The 18,321-nt window shown below is 41.4% G+C and overlaps 1 protein-coding gene and 1 pseudogene across 1 annotated transcript; both read left to right on the top strand.

Annotated features, from left to right (window-relative positions):
• Positions 1 to 967: 967 nt before the first annotated feature.
• LOC136282883 (ATP-binding cassette sub-family C member 4-like) lies at positions 968 to 7,450 on the top strand (annotated as a pseudogene).
• A 2,915-nt stretch (positions 7,451 to 10,365) lies between these two features.
• On the top strand, positions 10,366 to 16,902 carry LOC136282769 (ATP-binding cassette sub-family C member 4-like). Its single transcript, XM_066170616.1, has 6 exons — positions 10,366 to 10,899; positions 12,021 to 12,400; positions 12,804 to 14,134; positions 14,484 to 15,054; positions 15,714 to 15,850; positions 16,049 to 16,902. The coding sequence occupies exons 1-6, from the start codon at positions 10,366 to 10,368 to the stop codon at positions 16,900 to 16,902; spliced, it is 3,807 nt and encodes a 1,268-aa protein (XP_066026713.1).
• Positions 16,903 to 18,321: the final 1,419 nt, after the last annotated feature.

Below are 18,321 nucleotides of genomic sequence, written 5' to 3'. Positions count from 1 at the left end.
CATTTTGCCACATTGCACTTCGCTCTATCACGTGTCATGTTCTTGTAAACAACCTGCATTTTATTACGTATTCTAACTGCATTGTCCAACCCCACTGAAAAAAAATTCACATGGAAGTAAATGCTACTGGAATCGAGTTTTCCAAGCAATTCTCCCGCATTTGACTTTTTCTACGAATTAAAGTCGCTTCAAGCTACCTAGGACTTAACCCAATTGCGTGTTAATTCCTTGTTAAACAATCTGCCTTTTCTCACACATTCAGATGGCAAAGTCCAAATAGACAACAACCAATCAAGGATCCCTCTTTGAGATATTATCCTTTTCTCTTCTTCAATGTATCTTCACTTATACGAGATCGCAATATATCGTTAGTTAGGGTCTGTTAGAGGTAGAACAGAGTGTCCGGTTTGCTTTTCGTTGTAAAATTACGCGGATTTATATTTTTGAGGTAACTAACTGTAGACGAATAACTTTGATTTTCCCTCTGTTGGAGGAATGACATTAAGCGTAGTCTCTTTTGCAACCGTTATTTGGTCTCGTCACGCAACGTACTCTTTCTCAAACTGGAAATAGAGGGCGTCGTGTGACGAGGCCAAACAACGGCTGCAAAGGAGACAAAAGTAGGCGTGGCACCGATGAATTTCACTTTAACTTAGAAGTATTTCGACAATAGAGACAGTAGATCATATAATATCTGCTTTAGTTGAGATAAATTAGGTTTTTTTCTGTCTTTGTGCGATATTTTCGTTTTTTGAAAGTTATGCTCTTTTCGGTGACAAAAATGAAAACACTATGTACACAAACTCTTCCATCTCGACCCACCCAACCAAAAAAATAACTCTTGCATGCTACGCATGCCTAAGTTTTCAATTTGATGTAGCAAAACGTGAAGTGTGACGTGAATTTATTAGTGAGAGATGATGATATTGATCATGATTCATCGTTCTTCGACTAAAGGTTTAGAACCATGGCACCAAATGGTTACAGGAAGATCTCCACCAATAAATCTGCCGAGAAAGTTGGTTTTGTTTCTTTCCTTTTGTTGCAATGGATGAACGATGCTATGAAGACAAACAGTAAACGAACCTTAGAGGAAAGAGATTTTGTACCACTCTCAAACGAGAACACCTCACAGTCAGCCACAGAACTTCTTGACAAAAAATGGAAAGAAGAAATAGCTAACTCCATTAGGAACAAGAAAACACCGAAGTTGTGGAAAAGTGTTTTGAAGATGATTTCCTACAGGGAAGCTGTTTTTGTTGTTTGCTGTGATGTCTTGTTCGCAATCGGCTCCCTCCTTTCGCCATTGCTCATTGGACATCTGATTTTTACGTTAATGTCTCATGAAACACATCAGAACAACATCCTTCATGGTTGCGTTTTAGCAACTGCCATGGCTCTGACCACCTTGCTCGGGACCCTCGGCATGGAACATTCCGGTTACGCGGCTGAAATAATGGGCATCAGACTGAGTAACGCAGTGAAAGGTCTCGTTTACAGAAAGGTGAGCACAAGAAGGGTAACTGTTTCGTCCCCAGCCTTCTCCATAATCTGCGCGGCGTTTACTTTTTCCCATCCCGTTGCATTTGCTCGTGTTAGTTGCCGACGCCGCTGCTTTGAAGAAGATTGTGGACGAGTAAGGGCAGGGTTCGGTTGGGTTGGGTAGGGGGAATGGGCACAATCTTCCTCTATTCTCTCGACACTGTTTCCTTCGCTTTTCGATACACTTTTGTTATTAACTCCAGATTATGGAGTAGTCAGAGGAAGTTTTAAATCCAGTGTCTAAGTAGGTAATCTAGGACTGCATTCCGTCTTTTCTCGGCAACACTGTGTATCCGCAGGCTGGAATTTACACGGCGAGAAGGAGTAACCAGCATTGGAAATGATTATGCCTAAGCTAAAGCTTCTATGAATTCATATGCTTTTTTAAATCTGAAATATAAGATTTGTCTCGCCCCCTCAAGACTCCTCCAGTTACGCCTCTGTCTTGGGAGCGTGAGAGGTTGTTCAATCTCAGACTTGAATCCTCAATCTCGCGGGTGGCAGTAGGCGTTCTAGCAATTTGGCTAAACCCAGGTGGCGGTCCTCATTGGCTCCTTAATGTATTAGATGAAAAAAATGATTGGGAATTGAACTTTGGAAGTGCCAGTTTGTCTCTTTGTTTCCTTGGAGATGAGTAGAACTTGGTAATCACTTCAGAACTAACCAATCAGCGCACTCGTATAGCACTTCCACCTGTGTCTAATTATCTTTAGTGTATACTAAAACAGTGGATAACGTTGAAGGCGCACTCTGATTGGCTATTCAAACTCCAAATATCCCTTGCCATTTATCTCCGAGAATCTTGCGCGGAGTTTTCGCCCGAAAATACTGTAATCGTTGCAGGAAACGATTACAGTATTTCGTATAGGATTATATAGATTAGGATTATAGATTAGGATTTTGTACATACTAAAGCAGTTACTCGGTGGCTACCTGTGGGTATTTACCTCGCAGCTGGGTAAATATCCACCACTAGCCACCTTTACTTTGGCGAATGGTAGTTGATGATTCTGATTACTTTCTGCACTAAACATGGGTTTTCCTTTTCAAGAAGTCAATTCTAGTATTGATATTGTTTCATTCTCAGATCTTACTGCTTAGCAAGAGCTCATTGTCAAAATTTTCAGCAGGGCGTGTGATCGACCTGCTGTCAAATGATGTTCAGCGGATGGAGAAAGCACCTAAATGGATTTTAGCAATGAATTCAGCCATACTCCAAATTGTACCCGCAACGTTTGTAATCGCGTATCTGATTGGCTGGCAGGCTCTTATGGGAGAGATATTTCTCTGTCTTCTTCTACCGTATTATGCAGAGATGTCTTCTGTCAATGCCGCACTACGTCTGCGTTCAGCGGCGGAATCTGATATGCGAATTTCCTTGACGAATCAAGTGGTTTCTGGGATACGTGCTATCAAAGCGCATGCGTGGGAGGATGAATTCAGAGAAAAAATAAAACACACACGCAAGTAAGGGAAATTTACAAACCCATTTTATTTTTTCAGATAACTGCACAACATCGTCATGCCAGATTTTAGGAAAAAAACTCTTTGAGTTTATAACTTACAAAATAATTGCCATTTATAGGTAGAGAGGGTGGCTGTGAGTGGGGGGGGGGGGGGGTTGGAGGTCATGTCAAGGAATCGTTTGTGATCATGGCGATGTACTGTTTATTACACTTTGCTTATTGTGTAATGTGTTCAGTTTTCAGAGAGTTTTTGGGTGTAATAAACGATAGGTATCTGAACAACCAGTGCAGAGTGCAGAGTTTCTCATCAGTACTTTGAGTTTGTCCAAAAAATGATAACAACAAATCTTTTTGTTTCTTTCAGACGAGAAATAAGCATCATCCGTAAGAAAAGCGCTATTCTCTCGGGCTTAGCTGCCTTAGAATATACTTCAATACCAATCCTGGTGTCTGTTATTACTCTGCTGCTTACTGGTCAACCCTTAACACCAGTCAATGTTTTTATGCTCTTAATGTTTACTAACTTGCTAAGACTTAACATTTGCCTTGACATCGCGTATGGTGTGGTGGAGACACGGGAATCATTTGCATCACTCGGAAGAATAGAAGATTTTCTTATTTCAGAGGATTTGTTTCCCATCTCTGAGGATCAATGTCTACATGACAGAGGAACAGTTGCAGAGAGAAAGTCGGGCAAGTTACAAAACGATTTTACATCTATGAGCCAGTTGCATGTATCAGATGAAGATCCCCTTACTGATCAGTGGATTAACCCTTCTAAGCCAGGAAATGTATGTGTGTCGCATTTAACATATAAAGAAGTGGCGAGGATAGATGAATTTATTCTTCAAGATGTGGACTTCGTTGCTGCGTTAGGAAGCTTGACAGTTGTCACCGGACCAGTAGGCAGCGGTAAATCAACTCTCCTCTCAGCAATCGCTGGCGAGATGTCAGACGTAAGCGGAACAATAAGCCGTCAAGGAAATTTTGTGTATGCACCGCAAATAGCCTGGGTGTTCTCTGGAACCTTAAGAGAAAATATTTTATTTGGAGAGTCGTACGATGATCCAAGATACACCAGAATAATCGAAGCATGCGCCCTCACGGAAGACTTTCAGCGGTTTCCGAACGGTGACCAAACCGTTGTTGGTGAGCGTGGTGCCGTTCTGAGTGGTGGTCAGCGTGCAAGAGTAAGCTTAGCACGCGCAGTGTACGTGGATGCAGACCTTTACTTGTTGGATGACCCTCTCAGCGCAGTGGACTACAAAGTTGGTCGGCATATCTTTGAAAAGTGTATTAAGGGTTTGCTTGGCGAGAAGACCCGCCTGTTAACTTCTCATCAAGAACGACACATGAAAGATGCAGACCAAGTGATTGTACTGCACAAGGGTTGCGTTCTGGGGAAGGGAACCTTCGCTGAGCTTCAAGGAAAAGGCATCTTAAATACCACCATCGACCCACTTTACAAGAATGCTTCGACAGAGAACAAGTGTAATGACATGGTCACCGCAAGGAATGATGAAGAGAGATGCAGAGATTTGGAGCCACTCACAAATAAAGAAAATGAACTGGAAATATCTGTTGAAGATCGGGCAATTGGAACGGTGTCAAGTAAGCTGTATTGGGACTACTTCAGAAGTGGTAGTCACTCATTGCTCATCATTGGAATGATTTTCTTGTGTCTTATTTCTCAAGGTGAGCACTAAAGAATTATAAAAGTGACAAAAACTTAGCCATTGTTTGGTGCAAGCAACCAACCGAGTTTGTTTTTGTCTTGGAGGAGGAAGAAGAAACTGGGACTGACAAAAAATGTGTGCAAAGGGTGACGGGAAATTAATGTTAAGACTAACAACCAATCTGACATTTAGGAGAGAGGTTGATGCCTTTTAATCCTGAGTTTAAATTGTTTATTTTACCTGATTTAGACTGTTACGTAGATTATGAAGAAAATTCTCTCCCTTTCGCATATTTTTATCACTCACCATATTTTTTCGCCTTTTTGTAGCATCGATGGTTGCCCCTGACGTGTGGCTGTCCTTTTTGACCAGGAAACTTCCATTAGAACAGAAAGACAAGACAAATCTAACTATCTATGGTGGTTTGGTCGCTGCTTCACATTAGGCATCATCAGGGCCTACATTTTCTTTTCGGTTTGTCTAAGAAGCTCTGAGCGGCTTCATGACAAAATGGTTGTAGCTCTTTTAAAAGCGCCGGTTCTTTTTTTCGATTCAAATCCTGTGGGTAGAATCCTGAATCGATTCTCTAAAGATGTGGGTTGCATGGATGAGTTATTACCATTACAGTTTCTATCTACAATTCAATTTGTATTGCTGTTGCTCTCATCTGTTCTCGTTCCTTCTGCTACAAATCCTTGGGTTTTGTTTGTTACCGTTCCAGTGACGGCCATGATTCTTTACTTTGCAAGATTTTACTTGAAGAGTTCCAGAGAACTAAAAAGGTTGGAGTCAATATGTCGAAGCCCAGTCTTCTCTCACATATCAGAGACTCTTGATGGACTGGACACAATTCGAACAAGAGGCAGACAGGGAGAGTTTATGGACAAGTTTTACAGGTAAGTTCATGCAACTTTCCAAGTGAGCTGGGAAAGTAAAATCTCAAACTCAATTCAGGCTCGATACGCAAAACCGTGACGTTCATAGTGCAGGGTTTATGTTTGGCATCTTCAAAACATTATCCGTAAAAAACAGTTCTCCCTTCCCTCTTCCTTCCATAATACTCATTACCTTCTCCCCCCTCCCCCTCCCCCCCACCTTCGTCTTCCAACGCTTTTAAAATTGTAGACATGGAATGCTGGGTTGATTGGGGCACTGAATCTTAAATTTGGTATTCGGTCTCAGCCGTGGCCTCGAATTCGCCCCTCTATGTGATGACTTTTTTTCGTTGGCGGTCTCGTGTCCAAATGTTTTTTTCCTTTTAATTTACATTCTGTATACCAAATCTATAAATCTGTTTCGTTCATCATGGTGGTGGCACCCTCTGTGCAACGCTTAAGAAACTTGCTGCGCAGAATTGACATTTGAACTGGAGATGATTTACGTTGATGTATTTTCTTTCCCGTTGGACAGCTACCAAGACACTTATACCCAGTCGTTCACGATGGTGATGCGGCGGTCTCCTCTCTTTCTTACCCCCACCCCTACCCCCTTCGCAACGCTTTTTACGTTTTACTGAGTGAACAAATATTTAGACTCGAGATGACTTAAGTTGATTTATTTTCTTTCCCATTGGACAGCTACCAAGACACTCATACCCAGTCTTTCGTCATGGTGACGGCGAGTGGCAGATGGTTCGGTGTTCGTCTGGATGCAATCATTTCTCTTTTAATAGGCTTAGTCGTCTCAGTGGTAGTTTTAGTATCTCAAGATGCTGGTATGTAGAGTTTCATCCAAAATAATTGCACCATTTCACGCTCGTGTACACCCAAAAGCTATGATATTCCATGTGATAAATAAGACTGTGAAAAGAATCTTTCCGCGCGGAGCTGGGAGACAAAAACAAGTCGTTGTAGCCCATTTTATCACTATCTTCATGAGGACGATTAATTTACAGATATTTTTCTCTATTTAGCTTCCGCTGGGCTTTCTCTCGCTTACCTCATTCAAACAGTGGCCCTGACGCAACACGCTGTCAGAAAATCATCAGATGTCGAGAATTTTATGACGTCAGTTGAACGAGTTATGACCTACACCAAGCTTGACTCTGAGCCTGGATATCAAGTGGACACGCTTCCCCCGGAACACTGGCCACGCGAAGGAAATATCACATTCCGCGACGTGTCGATAACGTATTACCCGGGGGGACCGAAAGCGCTGAGGAACATCAGTCTTGACATCAAAGGAGGCTCAAATATAGGTGTTGCAGGCCGCACGGGTGCCGGGAAGTCATCTTTTGTAGCAGCTCTTTTACGCATGCCCGATCCTGACGGAGATATTCTCGTGGATGGGGTTCAGATAAAGAACATTAATCTCCGAACAGCACGAGGATGCATATCCGCTCTTGGCCAAACTCCGGTGCTTTTCAGTGGATCATTGAGGACAAATCTGGATCTTGTCAACCACTTCACAGATGCAGATCTGTGGCGGGTCTTAGAGGATGTGCAACTGAAAGATTTCGTTCAAAGTCTTGAGGGACAATTGGATTACGAATTGTTGGAAAATGGAGCAAATGTCAGTGTGGGAGAGCGGCAGTTGATTTGTTTGGCTCGTGTTCTGTTGCAGCAGAACAAGATTATCATCTTGGATGAGCCCACTGCACACGTGGATCCAGGGACAGAAGAAACAATCTGGAGAGTGGTGCGAGAGAAACTGAAAGACTCCACAGTAATAACTATAGCTCACCGTCTGAACACCATCCGACACTGTGACAAAGTATTTGTTTTTAAGGAGGGAGGGGTGGTCGAGTCTGGAAAATTTGACACATGAAGACTGAAGCATTTTATAACTGATATAGCATGGTTTTTATAAGTAACTAGTTATGATTAGTATCCTTTCATTTAATGTGTGAGTTCGTTGACTCAAAAACGAAGTATTCACTACGGCCACGGTCTATATAGTCTCAAAAAGGGGGAACTGAGAGCGAAATTTTTAAAACTTATAATCGATATTCAGGGAGGCATCAAAAAGTGGTGTAGCGTTTTGAATAGCGGCATTGGGAAGGAAGGAAACTATTCTAAAACTTCCTCTGAATGCTGTTTCGACAAGAGCGATCTAGATGAAAATTGTAAATTTTTCCAGATTAATCTTGCGCCGGGCTTGCGACAATTTCAAGGCCAAATTAAAAAGTGGGTATCAGTCTGACCCTAATTAAAGGGTGGCAGAGGGGTGGGGCGCGTTTCTCACCCGTTATGCCCTCGTCTTGTTGTAGTCTCCTGCTTTTTTGTAGGCTAGGAAAACCGGTTTAGATTTTACAAGTCGACTTTACAAGTCGAAAGTTGTTATCAGCCTTTAGGGAGGGCTGACAGTAATGCTGCGAGAGAAACTGAAAGACTCCTCAGTAATAATTATAGCTCCCCATCTGAACACCATCCGACACTATGACAAAGTTCTTGTTTTCGAGGAGGGAAGGGGTAGTCGAGTCTGGAAAGTTTGTGATGTTTTCCTCAATTAGATTGGTATAGTAGTTACGTTTAGCATCACGAATCTGAGATACTACTTGATTTCTAATAGCTCTACAAGTAGCCCAATCATTGCAAGATCCAGATTTTTGTGCCTTCTTATGGTTGAAATTTCTCTCCTTGATCAGATTTCTGATGTCTTCATTTAACCATGGAAGAGTAGAAGATCGAATTCTCATTGTCATGAAGGGGGTACGTTTATCCGCTATATCCATAAAGGTTCTTTTGAAAGCCATCCAAGCGTTACTTACTGTGAGGGAGGTGTCAATGTTTTCCCAAGAGGCAGAGTGCAGGTCATCAGCAAAATTTTGAGAAGAATAGTTATTCAAGCGTCAACAACGCGCAGTCTTTATTTCTCCTCTTGGAATTTTCGCTCGTCGGACGATGTAAACAAGTTGGTGATCACTAATAGAACAGTTTAAAACGCCAGAAGTAACAATTTTGTCAGTGTTGGTTGTAAATGCCACGTCAATTAAAATTTTTGATGTTTCAGTGATTCTTGTAGGGTCTTCGATAAGTTGGGAAAATTGATAGATGTTAAACAATTTGATGACTTCTTTTGTATCGTGAGGCAGTTTCTTTGGAGATGGATCGTAGTTTAAGTCTCCAAGCAATAATATTTCATCGCCTTTGCTTGATGCTACGTCCAGCGTTTTCTCCAGATTAGGTATGAAGTTGTTCAGGTCAACGTTAGGCGGTCTGTATAGTGAAGATACTAGTAGTTTACTTTTATTGGGGAAATTGATCTCGATCCAGACAGTTTCAAGCCCATGTGTAAGTTTGTCAGGGAGATTTAAATTAAATAAGCGCTGTTAACCTTTTTTTGAAGACTCAGGACTGTTTGTCTTTGAAAAATCATAGTGACACAAACTAGTGCTTCGTTATTCCAAATTGCGCTCGAAATCCTCTGATTGCATGTACTAAAGAAATTCTGTTAAACAATTTAAGTGCAGTCGTCTGTAAAAGGGTGTACTTATGCTAATCGGGCTTTAAAACGAGGGATTTCTGCGTGCGTAGTTCCATTAGTGATAAGCAGTGCTTGCTGGCGTGTTACTGGTTTACGGAATTTTCTCGTTGGTGCAGTCTCGCCCATTACAAAGTTCCCTCCAAGGAAAAAGAAGAAGGTTAGCCGCTAAGTATTTATCTCTTGATCTCTTGACCATTTTCAACTTTATTTCCCCCGGAACAAGTCTAATTTCAACCGCACTCGTGCCTATTCACATTTTGGCAACTATTTTGAAGCAGGCGAAAATAAATGACTTAGCGGTTTTCAATCTTTACATGTTCTTCTTAAGTCCCTTTAATACCAGTTTCAGGCCAAAAAAGAAAGGATAAATCAAAGAACGGCCGCGGAGGAGACATAAATGATATAATTAGCCCGATTGTAGAATATTGAAAAGTTCTCCACATTTTGTCAAGCATACAGAATTGAAGAATTCATATGTCCTCACAAGGGTAATAGCGACGTTAGAAAAATAAATAAGAATTAAAGAAATATGCATGTTATCTAGCCTCAGAACGAGGAAATATCGAAGTCTCCGACAAATATCAAAGTCTCCGGTATCAAACCCCAAACTTGCGAATTATCCGCTCTGATGCTGTACAATGAACTCCATGGAGAGTCTGGCCATTATTAGGTTAGCTCAGCTAGTTAGCGGTTCTTTTCACTACTACTTAGGTAGTTTTCATTGCTGCGAAGATCGCTTTCATATTCACGTTCAAATATATGACTTCCATATATTCACAACCGTTTATTCACCACTTCATGGGTTTATTTGGAACCAACACAGTGACCAGCTCCCAGTTGGCTTGTTAGCTCAGTTGGTAGAGCACTGCACCGGTATCGCAAAGGTCATGGGTTCTAATCCCGAACATGCCTGAATATTTTTCAGGCCTTCTTTTCACTATTACTTAAGTAATGTTCATTACTGCGAAGATCGCTTTCATATTCACGGAACCGATAATGTCGAAGGCTCGGTAGTGAAATAAAAGATTTTATCACGAGATGTGGAACGAGAGTGGGACAAATAAATTTGACACTTTTATCAGAAAGGAGTTTATCCCAAGCTCTCAAATTCTATTTACATTAAAAGTGCTATTTAGTTCATCTTTTTTTGAAATTTAAATAATGATGTCGCAAAACGTGAAGCGTGACGTGAATTTATCAGTGAGAAAGATGATATTGATCATGTTTCATTGTTCTTCGACTTAAGGTTTAGATCCATGGCACCAAATGGTTACAGGAAGATCTCCTCCACCAATAACTCTGCCGAGAAAGTTGGTTTTGTTTCTTTCCTTTTGTTCCAATGGATGAACGATGTTATGAAGACAGGCAGTAAACGAACTTTAGAGGAAGGAGACTTTGTACCACTCTCAAACGAGAACACCTCACAGTCAGCCACAGAACTCCTTGACAAAAAATGGAAAGAAGAAATAGCTAATTCCATAAGGAAGAAGAAAACACCAAAGTTGTGGAAAAGTGTTTTGAAGATGATTTCCTACAGGGAAGCTGTTTTTGTTGTTTGCTGTGATGTCTTGTTCGCAATCGGCTCCCTCCTTTCGCCATTGCTCATTGGACATCTGATTTTTATGTTAATGTCACCTGAAACACATCACATCCTTCATGGTTGCGTTTTAGCAACTGCCATGACTGTAACCACTTTGGTCGGGACTCTCGGCATGGAACATTCCGGTTACGCGGCTGAAATAATGGGCATCAGACTGAGTAACGCAGTGAAAGGTCTCGTTTACAGTAAGGTGAGCACAAGAAGGGTAACTGTTTCGTCCCCAGCCTTCTCCATAATCTGCGCGGCATTTAACTTTTTCCCATCCCGTTGCACTTGCTCGTGTTAGTTGCCGACGCTGCTGCTTTGAAAAAGATTGTGGACGAGTAAGGGCAGGGTTGGATTGGGTTGGGTAGGGGGAATGGGCGCAATCTTCCTTAATTCTCTCGACACTGTTTCCTTCGCTTTTCGATACACTTTTGTTATTAACTCCAGATTATGGAGTAGTCAGAGGAAGTTTTAAATCCAGTGTCTAAGTAGGTAATCTAGGACTGCATTCCGTCTTTTTTCGGCAACACTGTGTATCCGCAGGCTGGAATTTACACGCGAGAAGGAGTAACCAGACCAGCGTTGGAAATGATTATGCCTAAGCTAAAGCTTCTATGAATTCATATGCTTTTTTAAATCTGAAATATAAGATTTTTCTTGACTCCTCAAGACTCCTCTAGTTACGTCTCTGTCTTGGGAGCGTGAGAGGTTGTTCAATCTCAGACTTGAATCCTCGATCTCGCGGGTGGCAGTAGGCGTTCTAGCAATTTGGCTAAACCTAGGTGGCGGTCCTCATTAGCTCCTTAATGTATTAGATGAAAAAAAATGATTGGGAATTAAACTTTGGAAGTGCCAGTTTGTCTCTTCGTTTCCTTGGAGATGAGTAGAACTTGGTAATCACTTCAGGACTAACCAACTAGCACTATCCACCTGTGTGGTATTCACTAATTATCTTTAGTGTATACTAAAACAGTGGATAATTTTGAAGGCGCAATCTGATTGGCTACTCGAACTCCAAATATCCCTTGCTATTTACCTCCGAGAACCTTGCGCGGATTTTTCGCCCAAAAATACCGTAATCGTTGCAGTAAAAAAAAAGTTAAAATAATCTTTTTGTGTTTTTTTTTCTCTGACTGTTTTAGTACATACTAAGGCAATTACTCGGTGGCTACCTGTGAATATTTACCTCGCAGCTGGGTAAATATCCACCACTAGCCACCTTTACTTTGGCAAATGGTTGTCAATGATTCTGATTACTTTCTGCACTAAACATGGGTTTTCCTTTTCAAGAAGTCAATTCTGGTATTGATATTGTTTCATTCTCAGATCTTACTGCTTAGCAAGAGCTCATTGTCAAAGTTTTCAGCGGGGCGTGTGATCGACCTGCTGTCAAATGATGTTCAGCGGATGGAGAAAGCACCTAAATGGATTTCAGTGATGAATTCAGCCATACTCCAAGTTGTGCCCACAACGTTTGTAATCGCGTATCTGATTGGCTGGCAGGCTCTTATGGGAGAGATATTTCTCTGTCTTCTTCTACCGTATTATGCAGAGATGTCTTCTGTCAATGCCGCACTACGTCTGCGTTCAGCGGCGGAATCTGATATGCGAATTTCTTTGACGAATCAAGTGGTTTCTGGGATACGTGCTATCAAAGCGCATGCGTGGGAGGATGAATTCAGAGAAAAAATAAAACACACACGAAAGTAAGGGAAATTTAAAAACCCATTTTATTTTTTCAGATAACTGCACAACATCGTCAGACCGACACCTTTGGGTGAACGAAGTGATAGTATTAGTTTACTAGCGTGATAACTCATGCCAGATTTTAGGAAACACTCTATGACTTTTTAACTCACAAAATTAACATTTATAGGTAGAGAGGGCGGCTGTGAGGGGGGGGGGGGGCGGGCGGGTTGAAGGTCATATCAAGGAATCGTTTGTGATCATGACATGTACTGTTTATTGCACTTTGCTTACAGTTTTCAGAGAGTTTTTGGGCGTAATAAACGATAGGCATCTTAACAACCAGTGCAGAGTGCAGAGTTTCTCATCAGTACTTTCAGTACGTCCAAAAATGATAACAAAAAATCTTTTTGTTTCTTTCAGACGAGAAATAAGCATCATCCGTAAGAAAAGCGCTATTCTCTCAGGCTTAGCTGCCTTAGAATATACTTCAGTACCAATCCTGCTGTCTGTTATTACTCTGCTGCTTACTGGTCAACCCCTAACACCAGTCAATACTTTTATGCTCTTAATGTTTACTAACTTGCTAAGATCTAACATTTGCCTTGACATCGCGTATGGTGTGGTGGAGACACGGGAATCATTTGCATCACTCGGAAGAATAGAGGATTTTCTTATTTCAGAGGATTTGTTTTCCATCTCTGAGGATCATTGTCTACATGACAGAGGAACAGTTGCAGAGAGAAAGTCGGGCAAGTTACAAAACGATTTTACATCTATGAGCCAGTCGCATGTATCAGATGAAGATCCCCTTACTGATCAGTGGATAAACCCTTCTAAGCCAGGAAATGTATGTGTGTCGCATTTAACATATAAAGAAGTGGCGAGGAAAGATGAATTTATTCTTCAAGATGTGGACTTTGTTGCTGCGTCAGGAAGCTTGACAGTTGTTACCGGACCAGTAGGCAGCGGTAAATCAACTCTCCTCTCAGCGATCGCGGGCGAGATGTCAGACGTAAGCGGAGCAATAAGTCGTCAAGGAATATTTGTGTATGTACCGCAAATAGCCTGGGTGTTCTCTGGAACCTTAAGAGAAAATATTTTATTTGGAGAGTTGTACGATGATCCAAGATACACCAGAATAATTGAGGCATGCGCTCTCACAGAAGACTTTCAGCGGTTTCCGAACGGTGACCAAACCGTTGTTGGTGAGCGCGGTGTCGTTCTGAGTGGTGGTCAGCGTGCAAGAGTAAGCTTAGCACGCGCAGTGTACGTGGATGCAGACCTTTACTTGTTGGATGACCCTCTCAGCGCGGTGGACTTCAAAGTTGGTCGGCATATCTTCGAAAAGTGTATGAAGGGCTTGCTTAGCGAGAAGACCCGCCTGTTAACTTCTCATCAAGAACCACACATGAAAGATGCAGACCAAGTGATTGTACTGCACAAAGGTCGCGTTCTGGGGAAGGGAACCTTCGCTGAGCTTCAAGGAAAAGGCATCTTAAATACCACCATCGACCCACTGTACAAGAATGCTGCGATAGAGAACAAGTGTAATGACATGGTCACCGCAAGGGAGGATGAAGAGAGACGCGGAGATTTGAAGCCATTCACAAATAAAGACAATGAACTGGAAATATCTGTTGAAGATCGGGCAATCGGAACGGTGTCAAGTAAGCTTTATTGGAACTACTTCAGAAGTGGTATTCACTCATTGCTCATCATTGGAATGATTTTCTTGTGTCTTATTTCTCAAGGTGAGCACTAAAGAATTATAAAAGTGGCAAAAACTTAGCCATTGTTTGGTGCTGTCGAGCAACATTCTCTCTCGGGGCGAACGAGTAAGCAACCGACCAACCCAGTTTTTTTTTGACTTGGAGGAGCAAGAGGAAACTGGGACTGACGAAAAAGGCGTACAAAGGGTGACGGGAAATAAATGTTAGGACTAACAACCAATCTGACATTTATGAGAGAGGTTGACGCCTTTTAATCCTGACTTTAAAATTTTTTATTTCACCAGATTTAGACTGTTACGTAGATTAAGAAAAATTTATCTCACTTTCGCATATTTTTATCACACACATATATTTTTTCGCCTTTTTTCAGGATCGATGGTTGCCCCTGACGTGTGGTTGTCCTTTTTGACCAGAAAACTTCCATCAGAACAGAAAGACAAGACAAATCTAACTATCTATGGTGGTTTAGTCGCTGCTTCCTTCATTTTAGGCATCATCAGGGCCTATATTTTCTTTTTGGTTTGTCTAAGAAGCTCTGAGCGTCTTCATGACAAAATGGTTGTAGTTCTTTTAAAAGCGTCAGTTCTATTTTTCGATTCAAATCCTGTGGGTAGAATCCTGAATCGATTCTCTAAAGATGTGGGTTGCATGGATGAGTTATTACCATTACAGTTTCTATCTACAATTCAATTGGTATTGCTGTTACTCTCATCAGTGATCGTTCCTTCTGCTACAAATCCTTGGGTTTTGTTCGTTACCGTTCCAGTGACGGCCATGATTCTTTACTTTGCAAGATTTTACTTGAAGAGTTCCAGAGAACTAAAAAGGTTGGAGTCAATATGTCGAAGCCCAGTCTTCTCTCACATATCAGAGACTCTCGATGGACTGGACACAATTCGAACAAGAGGCAGACAGAGAGAGTTTATAGAAACGTTTTACAAGTAAGTTCGTGCAACTTTACAAGTGAGCTGGGAAACTCAATTCAGGCTCGAGACGCAAAACTTTCATAGTGCAGGGTTTATGTTTGGCATCTTAAAACATTATCCGTGAAAAACAGTCGTCCCTTCCCCCTTCCTTCCATCATAGCCATTACCTTCTCCCCCCTCCCTCCCCCCCCCCCCCACCTTCGTCTTCCAACGATTTTAAAATTGTAGACATGGAATGCTGGGTTGATTGGGGCACTGAATCTTAAATTTTGCATTCGGTCTCAGCCTCGAATTTGCCCCTCTACCTGATCACTTTTTTTCGTTGGCGGTCTCGTGTCCAAATGTTTTTTTCCTTTTAATTTACATTCTGTATACCAAATCTATAAATCTGTTTCGTTCATCATGGTGGTGGCACCCTCTGTACGACGCTTAAGAAACTTGCTGCGCAAAATTGACATTTGAACTGGAGATGATTTACGTTGATGTATTTTCTTTCCCGTTGGACAGCTGCCAAGACACTTATACCCAGTCGTTCATGATGGTGATGCGGCGGTCTCCTCTCTTTATTACCCCCACCCCTACCCCCTTCGCAACGCTTTTTACGTTTTACTGAGTGAACAAATATTTAGACTCGAGATGACTTAAGTTGATTTATTTTCTTTCCCATTGGACAGCTACCAAGACACTCATACCCAGTCTTTTGTCATGGTGACGGCGAGTGGCAGATGGTTCGGTGTTCGTCTGGATGCAATCATTTCTCTTTTAATAGGCTTAGTCGTCTCAGTGGTAGTTTTAGTATCTCAAGATGCTGGTATGTAGAGTTTCATCCGAAATAATTGCACCATTTCACGCTCGTGTACACCCAAAAGCTGTGATATTCCATGTGATAAATGAGACTGTGAAAAGAATCTTTCCGCGCGGAGCTGGGAGACAAAAACAAGTCGTTGTAGCCCATTTCATCACTATCTTCATGAGGACGATTAATTTACAGATATTTTTCTCTATTTAGCTTCCGCTGGGCTTTCTCTCGCTTACCTCATTCAAACAGTGGCCCTGACGCAACACGCTGTCAGAAAATCATCAGATGTCGAGAATTTTATGACGTCAGTTGAACGAATTATGACCTACACCAAGCTTGACTCTGAGCCTGGATACCAAGTGGACACGCTTCCCCCGGAACACTGGCCACGCGAAGGAAATATCACATTCCGCGACGTGTCGATAACGTATTACCCGGGGGGACCGAAAGCGCTGAGGAACATCAGTCTTGACATCAAAGGAGGCTCAAATATAGGTGTTGCAGGCCGCACGGGTGCCGGGAAGTCATCTTTTGTAGCAGCTCTTTTACGCATGCCCGATCCTGACGGAGATATTCTCGTGGATGGGGTTCAGATAAAGAACATTAATCTCCGAACAGCTCGAGGATGCATATCCGCTCTTGGCCAAGCTCCGGTGCTTTTCAGTGGATCATTGAGGACAAATCTGGATCTTGTCAACCGCTTCAAAGATGCAGATCTGTGGCGGGTCTTAGAGGATGTGCAACTGAAAGATTTCGTTCAAAGTCTTGAGGGACAATTGGATTACGAATTGTTGGAAAATGGAGCAAATGTCAGTGTGGGAGAGCGGCAGTTGATTTGTTTGGCTCGTGTTCTGTTGCAGCAGAACAAGATTATCATCTTGGATGAGCCCACTGCACACGTGGATCCAGGGACAGAAGAAACAATCTGGAGAGTGGTGCGAGAGAAACTGAAAGACTCCACAGTAATAACCATAGCTCACCGTCTGAACACCATCCGACACTGTGACAAAGTATTTGTTTTTAAGGAGGGAGGGGTGGTTGAGTCTGGAAAGTTTGATACATGAAGACTGAAGCGTTTTACACCAGCCCTTTGTTGTTTTTGTTTTTTCTTAGAGTGAAATAGGATTGAGTGTCGTCAAATCAAAACTAAAGTTATCGGAATGTTCAATTTACTTCCTGGCCGATATTCCAAGTATTGAAATGGAAGTGAGAGCACAAGTTTCTTAATCGTGGAATTTAAGGGTTTTTTTCTTTAATAGTTAAAATAAATAGAAAAGCCTTTCTACCACTTTGTCATTAGCAAAGATATTGTGCGATTGTTTTCTTCTTTTTTCCAAAGGATTTGAATGTAATTCAATCAACTTTTCTTTTTCGGAGGTTATTTCTTCAAAACTAAGTGAAGGCCAAGAAGCATGAAAATATTTTCTTCGAGAGAAGGCGGATCAGTTTTAGTATCTAACCCTACATTAAGCCTAGAAAATTTTTATCAGTTGAATGTTGTTGGGTTAGGGGAGGGGTAGGTAGGCAGTTCCTCAGATACTGATTGATGCATGTAAGCCATTAAATTATACAAAAATAAAACGTATTTACTCAAGACCACCGGGAAGTACAGCGCGCAATATTGCTATAAAATTCTATTTCAAAAAGTGTCCCATTGTTTTAGCAGCAGTTATAGTACTGTAATTTATCCATCAATAGCAACAGAACCATCAAACCAAGCAGCAATAAAAAGTTTTGCAAACTTTTCTTTTTCGGTAATCAAAACTTAGGTTTGATGTTTTCTTTTTTGTTTGTTTGTTTGTTTTTTTATATAAAAGCAATAAATGCCATATATAACAGTGCATTACCGAGCATGCAAGTCTCTCTTACGCTTTGAGAGTTTTACGTCTAACTTCGAGAAGGTAAAGTTCTAGACTTACTTGCTTGAAAATCTGAGATACAGAGAGCATTTTAACTTAATCTGAGCCCGCGTTAAGTCTTTGTCTTACCGGCTTTCCATCAAAATTACAATTTTCTGTTTCATAGAAATTTTTCTCAACTTTTAAACCCGCCATAAAGTTCAAAGCCTGGATAAACAGTTTGTTACCTTTTATTTCGCTGTGACCAAATGCCCGGCAGCCGGGCACGGTCTCGAATAGACTAAATGCCTGGCAGTCAGAAATTTTCACAGAATTGCAACCGAAAGGTTCTTTCAAACTTCTTAGAATATCAGAAATTTGTTCAGAAACGCCAAGCGATTTCAAAAATTATTTTGGCTTTTTAGTGGACACATACATCGCTCGGTTGTCGACACTTGAAAATTGTACGCTTCTGATCAGGCTGCCGCACACGGTAACAAGCTTTTGCATAATTATAAAAAACCCACTCAAACCTTTTGGGTGATTTGAATTAAGAAAGCGCTGTTGAACTTCTTTGAAGACTCATTGTTTGACTTTAAAAAAAAAAAAAAAAAAAAAAAACTTGTGTTTCATTATTCCAAATTG

Source organism: Pocillopora verrucosa, chromosome 8, assembly GCF_036669915.1.
Source record: "Pocillopora verrucosa isolate sample1 chromosome 8, ASM3666991v2, whole genome shotgun sequence".
In the NCBI taxonomy this organism is placed as follows: Eukaryota; Metazoa; Cnidaria; class Anthozoa; order Scleractinia; family Pocilloporidae; genus Pocillopora; species Pocillopora verrucosa.
Note: the sequence above shows the minus strand (reverse complement) of the source record. Positions and strands in the feature narration are given on the sequence as shown.